This window comes from Daucus carota, chromosome 4 (genome assembly GCF_001625215.2).
Source record: "Daucus carota subsp. sativus chromosome 4, DH1 v3.0, whole genome shotgun sequence".
NCBI lineage: Eukaryota > Viridiplantae > Streptophyta > Magnoliopsida > Apiales > Apiaceae > Daucus > Daucus carota.
The window spans coordinates 24,368,986-24,383,855 of record NC_030384.2 but is presented as its reverse complement, the minus strand read 5'-3'; the positions used below and the strand labels follow the sequence as shown (position 1 = coordinate 24,383,855).

General features: G+C 36.6%; 1 protein-coding gene and 1 pseudogene across 1 annotated transcript; both read left to right on the top strand.

The window, feature by feature from the left end:
* Positions 1-323: 323 nt before the first annotated feature.
* Positions 324-9,658, top strand: LOC108217065 (galactomannan galactosyltransferase 1-like; annotated as a pseudogene).
* Positions 9,659-9,747: 89 nt separating this feature from the next.
* LOC108215985 (uncharacterized) lies at positions 9,748-14,456 on the top strand. The gene is made up of 8 exons (XM_017388629.2): positions 9,748-10,100; positions 10,998-11,054; positions 11,247-11,322; positions 13,071-13,150; positions 13,288-13,337; positions 13,429-13,513; positions 13,643-13,741; positions 13,883-14,456. The coding sequence occupies exons 1-8, from the start codon at positions 9,846-9,848 to the stop codon at positions 14,105-14,107; spliced, it is 927 nt and encodes a 308-aa protein (XP_017244118.1). The 5' UTR covers positions 9,748-9,845; the 3' UTR covers positions 14,108-14,456.
* Positions 14,457-14,870: the final 414 nt, after the last annotated feature.

Sequence of the window (14,870 nt, the reverse complement as noted above, 5' to 3'; positions counted from 1 at the left end):
CAATCGAGTCGAACAAACGATTTATATCAGTTGATGAAAGTGTTTGGACAAGCTTTTATCTGAGAATTTAAGGGCTTATGTTTTGAAAAAATTGTATATTTTTATAATTTTTTTGAGATAAATGTTATAGGAGTTGTTTTATATTTGTTATTAGTAAGAAATAAGGATTTATTCATAAAAAAGTAAAGTTATATCTGATTTTTGGAGAAATAAATCCTTATTTTTAAAAAATAAGATTAGTCAAACGGTTAAACTGTGCGGCGGGGAGAATGTGTATATAGACGGTGAGCACACATCACTAAGTACGCATGTAGTTTTCATTCATGGAATTTTTGAAAATTCAGAGGAGACACATTGCAAAACATGCAAAAACAAGGTCACTTTTTAAGCAAAGGTTGCCTTGTGGTCTGCTAACACTGGTTCATGTCTCTCTTCTTACAGCTTGGGCTCTTTGGTGGGGCTTTTCTCCATGTTTCTCTCTCGAATCACTTTCCAAGCTCCACTCTAGTCCGCCTTCAACGCTGAATTGCACCATGGACTCTGCTAACAGACGCCACGACTCACCTAATAAGACGTTTTATGATGACGCAAAACTCAACTATTCCATTGGAAGTCCTCTGCAAAATTGGGATGACAAGAGAAGGTTCTGGCTCAAGCATCATCCTTTCTATGCTGCAGAGGATCGCGTACTTATGTTGACAGGATCACAACCATTTCCATGTCACAATCCTATCGGTGATTTCTTCCAATTGCGGTTTTTTAAGAACAAGGTGGACTACTGCAGAATTCATGGATATGACATTTTTTACAACAATGCAATCCTGCATCCCAAGATGGACTCCTATTGGGCTAAAACACCGATCATACGAGCTGCCATACTAGCTCATCCTGAAGCAGAGTGGATTTGGTGGGTTGATTCGGATGCTGTGATCACAGACATGGACTTCAGGCTTCCATTAGACAAGTACAAGGACTACAATCTTGTTGTGGATGGCTGGCCTGGTATGATCTACGTAAAAGGAATGGTTGATATTGTAATTTCAGTATAAGAAGCGAGGCTACAATTGTAAATAGACTAGAAAGTTAGTTACAAGTTTGTTCATTATTGTGGCACTATAAACTATGAGAAAGACAGAGTGGTTAGCTAACATTGTGTGGTGTGTATTTGTGAATATTGGTTTGAATGAATGAATCAATCAATCACTGTTTTCTTCATGGTATCAGAGCGGTGCTTGATCATTACGTTCATATAGGAAATTCTCAAGAAACACAAGCATTAGTGTTCAATAAAGTGTAGATATAGCAGATTGATCAAAGATCGAAATCTCGAGCATCAATTTGATTGAATTACTCAGAGAATCGATTTGATTGAATCGTTTCACATCGCACAAACATTCATCGCTCTGCAATTGCGTGATTCACTGTGTGATTTCACTGTGTGAGTGCAGAAATGGCGACGAGATTCACATTTTCGAATATGCAAAATCCACTGTTCCTTCATCCTAGTGATGGACCGACTTCGATTAATGTTCCGAAGCTACAAGGACCTGGAGATTATCGATCTTGGAGGCGATCAATGGAGATTCAACTTGCTTCAAAGCGCAAATTAGGTTTTGTTCTCGGAACTGAAATACGAAGCGTGACGGATGCAATTCAGTGGGATACTTGCAATAATATGGTAATTTCCTGGTTGCATAACAATATCTCAGAGTCAATTAAGAAATCGATATTGTTTGTGAATTCTGCTAGTGAAATCTGGAAGTTGTTAAGCACTAGGTTTCAAGTCACAAACGGATCTCGAAAGTATAAATTAGCTAGAGATCTATTTCATATGCAACAAAATCATCGATCTCTGGTTGATTATTTCACTGAGATTAGTACTATTTGGGAAGAACTAGAAGCAATGTCTGTGATGCCTGTGATTAGTACTATTACTGCTGAAATTGCTGAATTCATGCGCGTTCTTGAGACTCAGAAACAAGAATCTAGACTATTTCAGTTCTTGAACGGATTAGATGATGAGTACAGTTCAAAGCGTAGTCAAATTCTCATGATGTCGCCCTTACCTAGTGTGGAAACAGCATGTTCTATAATACAACAGGAACAATCTCAACGAGATAATCTATCTTCTTCTCAATCGAAGCCTAAGATTGTAGCAATGTACAGTCGACATCAGCAAAGTGATAAGAGTGTTGTCTGCTCAGAATGTGGAAAAAGAGGTCATCTCAAAGAAAAATGTTGGAACATAATAGGTTATCCAAAATGGCATAATAAGAATAAAACAGGTCCTGCTCAGAAATTTGGAGGTGGTGTCAAAATGGCAATCAGTGCACAATCTGTACCTGTCTCTGCTGAGAATGAGAATGTCACATTTACTCCAAAACAACTTGAACAGCTGCTGAAATTGTTACCTACAGGTCTGAATTCTGAGACAGCAACTAGTCTTGGTGAAGTGGAAATTGACAGTCCATTTTCTGGAATGGTGATGTGTAATACTACTGGCAAACACACAGATGAGTGGATTTTAGATTCTGGAGCGACGGATCATATGACATCCTCTCTAGCCTTGCTGACTAATGTCAAAGTTGTGCCTCAGCCTAGCACAATCAAATTACCAACTGGTGTTGTGGCTTCGATCACTCATGTTGGAGAGGTGACAATGAACAATGGCTTGCGTTTGCTTGGAGTTCTGTATGTTCCCTCATTTAATCACAACCTTTTGTCTATCAATAAACTAGCCCAAGACAATGGCTGTGAAGTGAAGTTTACATCTGATAAATGCATGATTCTATCATCTACTTCTAAAGACATACGAGCGGTTGGTGTTCAACGGAATGGATTGTATTTCCTTCCTGATGTAACTTTGAAGGAGTGTCATCATACACAAAGCTCTCATAAACCAATTAAAGTGGCTGAGCGTGTTTTGTGGCACAACCGTATGGGTCATGCACCACTGCACAAACTCCAGTTGATTTCACATTTGAAGGACAAAATTGGAATGAAATCTGTTCCAGAATGTCTTACTTGTCCTCTAGCTCGTTTTACCAAACTGTCATTCACAAAGAGTAGTTCACATGCCAAGGTTCCATTTGCATTGTTACATGCAGATATTTGGGGGCCTTACCGTGTGGCTACTAGATCAAAATACAGGTACTTTCTTACGCTTGTGGATGACTGCACACGTATGATCTGGGTTTACCTCCTGCAATACAAAAATGAATTTCTGTCAAGCTTACAACATTTCTTCCAGTATACTCAAAATCATTTTGATAAGTCTGTCAAAATTTTGAGGACTGATAATGCGTTGGAATTTCAAGACAAATCATGCCTAGAATTTTACTTTGCTTCTGGAATATTTCTACAGATGTCCTGTGCTCATAAACCGCAACAAAATGCCAGAGTTGAGCGTCGGTATAGGTACATCTTAGAAATGCCACAGGCCTTAAAGTTTCAGTCAGGATTGGACATTGTGCACTGGGGGGAGTCTCTTGACCTCTGTATATCTCATTAATCGATTGCCTTCATCTGTGTTGAACAATGTGTCTCCTTTTGAAACACTTCATCACCAGTCACCTGATTATGATGATATTAAAGCATTTGGCTGTCTTGCGTTTGCATCAAACAATCAGGTCACTACTGACAAGTTTGCAGCACGAGGAATTCCGTGTGTCTTCATTGGATACCCTTCTGCACACAAAGGATATCGACTACTTTGTCTCATTGACAAGACTGCTTTTATATCTCGGGATGTTCTGTTTAAGGAGCATATCTTTCCTTTCAACACACAATCTGGTGATGCAGTGCCATACATGGCCCCTTTACCAGTAGCTATGCCTGATTCTACGTCTACTGTGCAGTTTGATTATTGTTTTGATTATCTTCCAGATACTACAACTGCAAATACAACTTCAAATGAGACTGAGTCAATTACAACTGAGTCTCAGACATCTAATTCCACAACAACTCTGCCTATCAGAAAATCAGCTCGAATCAAAACAGCCCCTCTTTGGATGTCTTATTATCATTCTTCAACAGCTGCTCATGCTAATGCAAACATGATTTTTACTATGATTGATCAAGAAATCACATCTGGTTTTTCTTGTTTCCTTGACTCAGTGACATCTAATGATGATCCTGTTTCGTTTAAACAAGCTGTGCAGCATAAGCATTGGGTGGATGCTATGAACTGTGAATTAGATGCTCTCGAACGAAATGGCACTTGGGAAATCACTTCTCTGGCTCTTGGAAAGACTGCCATAGATTGTAAATGGCTGTTTAAAACAAAGTTTAAACCTGATGGATCTATTGATCGATTCAAAAGCAGGTTAGTCATTCTGGGTTGCAAACAGACGCTTGGCATCGATTATGGGGATACCTTTGCTCCGGTTGCAAAAATGGCTACGGTTCGTACACTTCTAGCTGTTGCTGCGTTACAAAATTGGCTGGTTGTTCAAATGGACGTCACCAATGCGTTTTTGCATGGTGACTTACATGAAGAAGTGTATATGGAATTTCCACAGGGCTATCATGGGTTCGGTAGTCGAATAGCCTATGCAGCTCAGGGGGAGACATTGAACCACTCAGTAGCATAAAAAGAACAGGGTAGACAAGTGTGTAAACTCGTTAAGAGTTTATACAGACTGAAAGAGGCACTGAGGTGCTGGTTCAGCAAATTGTCGGATACACTAAGAAATGATGAATATGAGCAATCAAGAGCTGACTATAGTCTATTCACAAAGACATCAGGTGCTGTGATTACTTTGATACTTGTGTACGTAGATGATCTACTGATTGCAGGAAATTCAGAGGTGCATATCAACTTGCTGAAATCAGTGTTATCTAACACGTTTCACATGAAAGACTTGGGAGAAGTGAAATACTTTCTGGGTTTGGAGGTGAATAGATCAGCTGTTGGATTCTTTGTATCACAGAAGAAGTATGTTTTGGATCTACTCAAAGAATATCATATAGCTTCCGTGGTTAGTAAGTTGCATATGGAAACACATCTTAAGTTGGCTCCAGACAAAGGGGAAGTGCTCCCAAATCCACAGCCATATCAGAGGTTACTTGGTAAACTGATTTACCTAACAGTGACCAGGCCCGACATTGTATATGTTGTGCACATACTGACTCAGTACATGCAAAAACCAACCTCGGATCATATGCAGGCAGTGAAAAGGCTACTAAAATACTTGGCACTAAATCCAGGACAAGGAATTTTGTTGGCTAGCACGTCTGCAGCAAAGCTGACAAGATACTGCGATTCTGATTGGGCAAGCTGTAGTTTTTCAAGGAGATCTACATCTGGGTATTCCATAATGCTGGGAGATTCTCCAATTTCATGGAAAACGAAGAAGCAAACTGTGGTTGCAAGATCGAGTGCGGAGGCAGAATACCAGACCATGGCATTGGCTAGTTGTGAAATAACATGGTTGACGGCTTTATTGAAGGATATGGGCATTCAGAAGCTACCACCGGCATTACTCAATTGTGATAATCAAGCAGCGCTTGCCATTGCAGCCAATCCAGTGCTACATGAAAGGACAAAGCACGTGGAGATCGACTGTCATTTTATACGAGACAAAATTACTGCAGGAGAGATTGTGACATATCATGTGCCTTCTTATGCGCAGATAGCTGATATGTTTACCAAGCAATTAAGTGCAAAGCAGCATTTATACCTCATGAACAAGCTTGGAGTATGCTCTGATCCTGGTCAGACTCACTGCAAGCTTGAGGGGGAGTAAAAGGAATGGATGATATTGTAATTTCAGTATAAGAAGCGAGGCTACAATTGTAAATAGACTGGAAAGTTAGTTACAAGTTTGTTCATCACTGTGGGACTATAAACTGTGAGAAAGACAGAGTGATGAGCTAACATTGTGTGGTGTGTATCTGTGAATATTGGTTTGAATGAATGAATGAATCAATCACTGTTTTCTTCACTACGAGAAACGGAGCTAGTACAGGCTTAATGCTGGAGTCTTGCTACTCAGAAAATGTCAACGGTCTATGGACTTCATCGAGGCATGGGCTAGTATGGGACCTGGATATCCAGATTACGAAAAATGGGGTGAAATTTTACAATCAACATTTACAGACATGGAGTATCCGATATCAGATGATCAATCAGCTTTAGTTTACATATTACTAGAATAGAAGGAGAAATGGGCTGACAAAGTGTACATTGAAAATGAGTATTTTTTTTCCAATGCTATTGGGCTTATATGGTGAGTAGGTTCGAAAACATAACAGGAAAGTACAGAGATTTGGAGAAGGGGGCAGGGATTTTACAGAGGAAGCATGCAGAGGTGGTGAGTGAGAGCTATGGTGAGGTGTGGGAGCAGTATTTAAGAGACGGTGTGATAAGTGCATATTTTTGTATATTTTAAATGCCTAATTATTGCTTGTTCTCACTTATTTATTTGTTTATTTGTCTTTTTTTTAGGAAAATTGCAAAAGCTTGAAGAAATAAAAAAATAAAGCAAAAAGGAGAAAAAGATGGGAAGAAAAGGATCATAGGGGAATATTCTCAAGGAAACATCTAGATGGGACACCTACAACCCCCCCCCCCCCCCCCTCTCCCTCTACCCTAATTTCCCCCTATAAATACACATCTCCCCGTCATGTTTCAACCTACCTAGGATTTTCTATTTTTAGTTCACTACAATATTAGGGTAGCCTCACTTTTCTAGTCTAGATCTAGTTTCAATTTGTATGCTCTCTTCTCATTTTGTAAACACTTTAATATTTTAATGCAAGATTTCATCCTTGTTCTTATATTTTTGTGCTTTGTTTTTCCTATGGCTATGAAATCTTCCTCTAACTACATAAAGTTCAAATTTGTTTGTAGATTGGAAGGAGCCATTAATTAGTTGTAACTCTCTTTATATTTAGATTTAATTTTTAGAAAGTTAGCAAATTCTTACACAAAATATAATTTGTGTGAGGGTTTGGCTTTAGATTTGAAGTTTACACTATATTAAGGTTAATGTTACAGTCGATTTTTCCTATATGTTTATAAAATATTATACTTGTTTACCGGTCCATTTTAGTGAATAGATTTGCTCTGCCTCTCATTTAGTTTTTAACAACTATCCCCTGTTTGATTTAAAACCCTCCCCTGTTTCTTTCTTTTTATTAAAACAAAACGCATCTCCCCTGTTTTACTTTTTATTCGCCGAGTCTGCTGTAGTTTGTTGTTTTGTGTTCTAATTGTTTCGTCCCTTTTGTTTTCTGGGTTTCAGTTCATTATCGAGTCTGTTGCTTTGTATTGATGAGTACTGGGTTTGATAGTTTTCGGGGGATTTAGTCGTCTGCCATTACTGAGTTTTCTGCTCGAGTTGTTTACTGTGTTGTTTTTAGTCGCAAGCTCCGAGTTCAGTTGCTTGTCTAGGTGCTATTTGTGTCGATTTCGTACCGAGTAATTGGTTGCTGAAGTCATGGTTTTGAGTCAGGTTTTAGTTCGTTTGTGTCACTGATTTGCCTCATTTTGCTTGTCGTTCTTGAGTTCTGCAGCTGGGTTTGTGTTTACATCGAGTTCCGAGTCTCAAACCCTCGTCCGAGTTTGGGTTTTGCTTCGTTTTTGTTGCGAGTTCTGAGTCAGTTTTAGCTGCTGTTTGCGTTTGATTTTGCCGTGTAGTTTGAGTCGAGTTTTGCTTATTTTCCGAGTAGTTTCTGTTTGTACTGAGTCATTGTTTCAGATGTTTGTTTGGTCGATTTCGAGGTTAGCAGTTTAGTCGAGTGCTTTGTTTTCTGTGGTTAACTGAGTCTGCATCGAGTCTAGCTGGTAAATTTTGTTTTCGAAAGCTGGGTTCTGCTCTGATTTACTTGGTTGAATTATTTTGAATGTTTGTTATTTGGCCAGGTAGATTAACAAATGATCATGCTCGAATTTAGTTCTTTTTAAATTATGAATGGGTGGTTTTAATTTTAGTTTAAGTTTAGAGTAATTTCTATAAATCCCAAAATTTCAAAATTAAGTTTTTAATTCGCCTAGATTAATTATTAAAGATTTGTGAAAAATAATTTAATCCCTGTGGATCGAATCTTAAATATTAAAACGGTGATCGTGCGCTTGCGATTTAAAAGTATTATTTCTAGCACATCACGGTGGATTTGGAAAGAGACAGGGAGGAGGCCATTTATAACGCATTTTACAGGGTGTCCGCCGTGCAGTGGCGACCACAATGCAAAGTATGTTGGTGATTCTTGCAAGGAAGCCATGGAGAAGGCCTTGAACTTTGGTGATAACCAGGTGCTTCGTAATTTTGGGTACATGCATTCTGCCTTGACCGATTCAGCCTCCGTGTTGCCTTGGCAGCTCCAATGAACGGGATGTGACTAGACCTGACAATTCGTGTCATTCATTCGTGTCGTGTACGAAATTGAGCGGTCTAAATGTGGCATTAGGCTCGTTTTCAAATCATGACATAATGTATATCTCAAACAATTATCACGGCAAATTTGCCCTGACTATCGAAAACCCTAAGCAAACTTAAAGTGTCGTAAACCAGTAGATGCAGAGCGCAAAGAATACACTGAAACTGATTATTGTATAGCATTTCTGTTGGCAATTCACTCAGGATATATACAGTCTGATCTAGATTCTGAAACTCTTCATGTTTATTAATTTATCGTTGGCTCTGTTAGTTTTATTGTACTACTTCTGGTCTTTCATATTGCATTTGTTTGGAGTGCTCTACTGTTAGGAAAAATGCTCATAAAAAAATTGATGTGGTAATAATTAAATAAATATCTGATAATTGTTTTTTACATTTGTATATTTTATAATGTAAAAAATAATATTTTTGCTGAGTTTTGGTAATGAAATTTATGATTATTTCCGACAAACACTGAAAATTATTCCAGAAATATTAGGATCTGCTTTTCTTAGAAGCAGCATGTTTAGAAAAAATGTTTTAAAATTTATCAAACAATTTCAAGTATATTTTAATAAAAGTTAATGTTTTTAACAATGATAATGATAAATGAAACTTTAGTAGGAACGACTCTATTAATTAGCAACCACAATAACAAACGAAGTTTTAATCAAATTGATTCTATTAATTATTAGAGTTTGCTTTGTACTCCCCTACACAGTAGTAACTTGGTTGTTACAAGCAAAATACAAAATCTGATTTTTTGAGAACCAAAATTTAGGCCGGCTTGAATCAAAATATTTAGATACTACGGATGTGATACTATAATAATAATATATTTGTAGTGTATAAGGATGCATGTCAAGATTTACTCTAATTTTAAATCAGGTAAATACTTAAATTTTGTTGCATCACGAAACTTTTTACATCATTAATTCAATAGGTACAAATACTCATCAGAGCATCTCCAACCATCTAAAATCCTTGGCTAAAAGGTGAGTTGGCATACTTAAAATAAAAAAATTTAGCCAACAGCTCCAAAAACTCAACTCCAACCATGCTCAGCTGTTCTATAAATTTAGCCAACCTCTTATGAATGGCTAAATTTGTCGAACCTCTACAGATCTGTAAGAAAATCTATAGGAAGATTCCACATCATTTATTACCATATTGAACTGATATATTCTATTTTAACAATTTAAAATATTAATAACATATTATTTTTAAATTATAACTAACAAATATAGTCAGTACCATTGAAGCAAAATGTCTTATAGGTTCAGCAAATTTTACATAATTCCTTACAGGTCCAATTTAGCCAACGATTGGTTCGGAGATGCTCTTAATCAAAATCAATAGTAGTATAATTTTGTTTCAAATCACGGCTTGGGCGAACCAGCCCAACATTACAATTCCCACTACTCACTACATATCTTCTGCACTCATTCTTCTTGAGCACTAAAAATGGTGTCTTTAAGTCTAACCTCCAGCAACACCATGCCAATAACTCGTCAAGCTTTATCTATATTCGCTTACCCTTTTCGTAAATACACAATACCCACAATTTCATTTTCCCATTTCCCACCAAAACGACATCGTTCTTTCTGCCAGTATACTCATAGTTTGTCTGCTGTTTCTGACCCGAATCCAAGAAATCGGAGCCCCGAAGCTATTGCCTTGGAGTACTCTGACCTTAATCTTCCACACAGCACTTCTGAGGTCACCTTTGCAATTTTCTTTTTATTGATTAAAAAAAAGTTGATGCTTTTTTATATATTTTTCTTGTATTAGAATCGTAGATTTATTTAGAATGTTGGCCTTTTTTATTATATAACAATGTGAATTTAGTCATATGCAAACTAAGTGAGAGGAAAATTTACAACTAGGTTGATTGTATTTGTATGTTAGGAAACCAAACAAAATGTACAAGTATTATAGAAGGACATAGATATTCTCTTTCCGGTGGATACTTGTATGGTTAGTGAATGATATGTCGATGTATTATGAACCAAGGGCATTTTACGTTTTATTGTGAATGTTGCAGGAAAGGTGATTTGTGGTTTAAGATAAGTTATTAAGTTGTAGAATTTGACCCTGTATGTATACAAGTATATTTTATAATTTATTGACAAAAAAAGAGTATATTTAATATTTTTGTTTCGTCAACATGTTTTGTATCGTAAAAGACTACAAACTAGGTACTTTGTATTGTAAAAAAAAATGAGAAGACAAAAGGAGAGGCAGTTTTCACGAGACCCCCTTCATTGTTTGTATGGTTTGTGAATAAAATGTTGATGTACTATGAATTAAGTGCATTTCATGATTTTTTGTGAATCTTGTAGGATTGTGGATTTGGTAGTTTTATAGTTTAAGATGAGTTGTAGAAGAACTTGATGGTGCATATATGTTATTATTTTGTTTTATTAACATGTTTATAGAATCAGTTGATTGTTAGTAATTATATATGACCGGGATATTGTCAGTTATATGTAATACATCCACTCTTACTGAAATGAAATTATTATTAATTGTTATCTCCGACTATACTTGTAACCTTCAAATTTTATATTTTCATGTGGACTTTTGAACTTGAACATTGGTAAATTGGTATTGCAGGAAGTTGGTCCCGTTAGGATCCGTCAACATGTTAACCCTCTGAGCGCATATTTTTCGGTTAGTCTCACAAAATACACCTTAAATGATAGCTTTATGTAAAAAGATCCCACTAAATTTCCTTGCTTTAATAATTTACATAAGTTTGTTGATGTTGATGTATTTTTTAAAGTCTTTGGGCTATTTCCTTAATTAAAAGGGACCAAATGTTTGTTTTTCCACAATTAGCTCATTTTCTGAAATTGCTAGTAGACTCCTGTGGAAGTGCCCAACTGGAATGAGGTGTATGAAGATACGAAATTACCACTAATGGTGGATATAGGAAGTGGTAAAGGACTTAACTTTTTTCTACTACATGACCAAATTGTTTATATTATTGATGCAGTGATTCCATAGTCTTACCATTTTTTCCAGGCTATAATTTATTCAGATATTCCTTCATTAATGAGACTTGTAACTTGTTATAGGTTTGTGACCCTTTAGTGTATAGGTGTTCTGCCATAGTAATCTTTGGTTGTATGCTTTTGAAGCATAAAGGTTCCCTCAAGATTCTAAATTCGCATGTTTTGAATTTTCAGTTGATTTGTTATGTAAGATGTCTAAATATCTGCGCTATAAGTATCATATTTAACATTTTTCTTGTGCCTGTGGAAAATATGTGTTATTTTTACTAGCTCCATAATGCTGAGTGGAACAAGGACAGTAGAGGCAGATACTAAGGTTGACTTGCAGGGTTTATATTAAAGTGGGGCACTCGTTACACTCAAATGTTTCAATTGACTTAACGTTCTCAGCGGGAGCTCATTTAAACCACTTAAATTAATATAATAATATTTTATTAAATTTCTCGAAAAAATTAATATAAAATATCGTAGACTGGAGGTCACCTACTGATGTAACACTTGTAGGATAAGTATTTGACCGAGAAAATATAAAAACAAAGAATAATTCAAAGTCCAATGTATTAGTTTTGTCACTTTTTCCATAATTATTTTTGAGAAATTTAACGGATTGAGATATATGGTGAATTAAGTGGTTTACACGAGTCCTCGTTGAGAATGGTGAGTCAAGTGAGACATATGAGTACAATGAGTGGGCACATTGATATAAATCCCATTGACTTACAAAGGCGGTGGTTTGTCTAGATCTAATCAGGTCCCTGTATGATTTTAAAACCATATATAAAACTGTAGAATATTATTAATGATATCTTCAGCACTTGCTGAGGTGCCACGTCAGCACTTGCTGACGTGCCACGTCAGCAAGAAGATGACGTGGCAGTCTGGGGTGGTCCCCACTGCTGGCGTGGCAGATGACGTGACATGTGCCACGCCAGACGGCCCCTAGTGCTGACATGGCAGGGTGACGTGGCAGCCTGGGTGGACCCCAGTGCTGACGTGGCAGGTGGGTAGAAAGTGTAAGTTTTGGAACATTGATGGCAAAACTAGGGGGGATATTGTTAGTTTTTAAAAGTTTGAGGAAATATTTGATCATTTTGAAACTAGTTTTTAGGTTTTTATGCTAAGTGTGGTTTGTATTTGAACAAGTGCCTATGTGTGTGTGTGTGTGTGTGTGTTGTACTATTCTATATTAGAATCACATTTTATATGTATTTTATAATAGAATTTTTATAAAATTAATGATATATAATGGTGTACTACGGAACTCCATATAAGGACCTTCATGAAATGTTGGCCTAAATATATATATATACAGTCTGAAACAGGCCAGTTCGTAACTGTAATTGGATCAGGTGTCTGTTTTTTGGCAGGCCTCTATCTGATTACATAGCATCAGGTCAGATTTCCAGTCCTTTGACATGCCGACCTAAGAGCGTATGAGATACTTTCAAGGACAATCACCAGGCCCGCCATCTAAAAGAAATAATAATAGCACTAAAGTAGCTTCCATTACACCTCGTTTGGACATTTATGATTAACAAATATGACCTATGTTATCACAGTGTTGGTAAATACCTGGCTACGTAAACATGCCAAGAATATGTAGGAGTCTCAGTGTATAGTGATGAAAGTAATTCTGGTGTTATATACTCTCTGACAAAGCAACATACTGCAGGCAGCGGTAGATTTCTTATGTGGCTTGCTAAAAGAAATCTGCATTCCAAGAATTATCTAGGATTGGAAATACGAAAGAAGGTATGCTGTGAAGTGCATAAGTAATTGTTTTTCCTCTGAGTATGAATCTGATGTCACATATATTAACTATGGCCCTAATTTGCGTACATGAACTGATTTTTGTTATCAAGTAACAATCCCTCTTTTGTAATATGCAGTTAGCATTGCGTGCTGAAGATTGGGCAAAGGAGCAAAGTCTTAGGAATCTGTAAGCCTTTAGTCTCTCTTTCTTTTTCTTTTGTTGCAAAAGCGTAAAGCCAAAAATTTTGTCATAAGTTAATGATATGTAATTAATGCAGGCATTACATGTTTGCAAATGCCACAATTTCCTTTAAGCAGCTTATTTCGGCATACCCTGGACCCCTAATGTTAGTTTCCATACTGGTGAGTGATATTGTCCTTTAGTATATTATGTGGCTGGCCTACTCAAAGTTTTCCTTCAGTTTATGTTTGGGATGAAAATAAATAGTTCGTTTTGGTAGAAATACTGTTGATTTAATCATGCAATTGCAGTGTCCAGATCCTCATTTCAAAAAGAAACATCATAAAAGAAGGGTACTGCAAAAGCCTCTAGTTGATTCCATTGTAAATTGTTTAGCCCCTGGTGGACAGGTTTGTGGTCCATGTTAATGATTTGATCATTTTTTTTCTCTGGCCCAGTTGATGGTTCTTTCTTGTAACCAGAATAAATCTTATAACTATTGCTGACAATCGTATTTTGTTGATGTTTATATGATTTACGATCACCAACAGGTTTTTATTCAATCTGATGTACTTGAAGTGGCACTTGATATGAGGAATCATTTTGATGCTGAGCCGGATATTCTTGCACATGTTAGCAACATTGATGCTAGTATTGCATGTGATGATGAAGGTTGGTTATTAAGAAATCCAATGGGGATTAGGACGGAGAGAGAGATACATGCTGAACTAGAAGGTGCAAAAATTTACCGAAGGATGTATCAGAAGCGGAAATAATTTACAGTTATACCTCCTTTTAGTGTGTTACTTATTAGAATTAGGAATGAGGGCATCAGATAGTTTCTTTGTCGCTCTAAGACTTGCTCTTCAGCTTTCTTTAGGGGAGCCCTTCTCATGCATACTGTCCATGTGCAACTATTTTGAACCAGCAATGCATCATATGCTTGCGTCTAGTTCTTACTGAGCTATACCGTCTTCTGGAGTATTGCAGTCCTTGTGCGACATATCTGTATGTATTTTGGTTTTGATATTGCAGATATCTTTAGTCCTATATTACTTATTCTTAAGATTGTAAATGTGAATTGATTAACCTTTTGAAAGAAGGGGAGGATATAGTTTTGCATTAGTATGCTTCAGGTCAAGGTATTATCATAATTAGAAGCTTCTAAGTTCTTTGTGAGAAAAGGCCCTCGATAACATGGATATCATAAATTGAAGTGACCTGTCGCGTTCATGTTATGAAAATAATAGACCCGACCTGAATATCACTTTAAAAATACTACATTATGTTTTAGGTTGTAAGAATAAATCACTGCATAGTGTTGTAGCGTGCTGACTTTTGAGGGATGTCATATGGGCCAAAGCTTTAGATTTTTTTGGGTTTTCAGGTGTTTTCCTCTCCATCGTCTGGCGTTTTCAAAAAAAATATGAAAACAAAAATATAAACGGTATACGATCTAACGTTATAAAATGATATTTGAGACCATATTTTTTGAATTTGATATTTGAGATATTATTATTTTGAGATATTATTATTTTA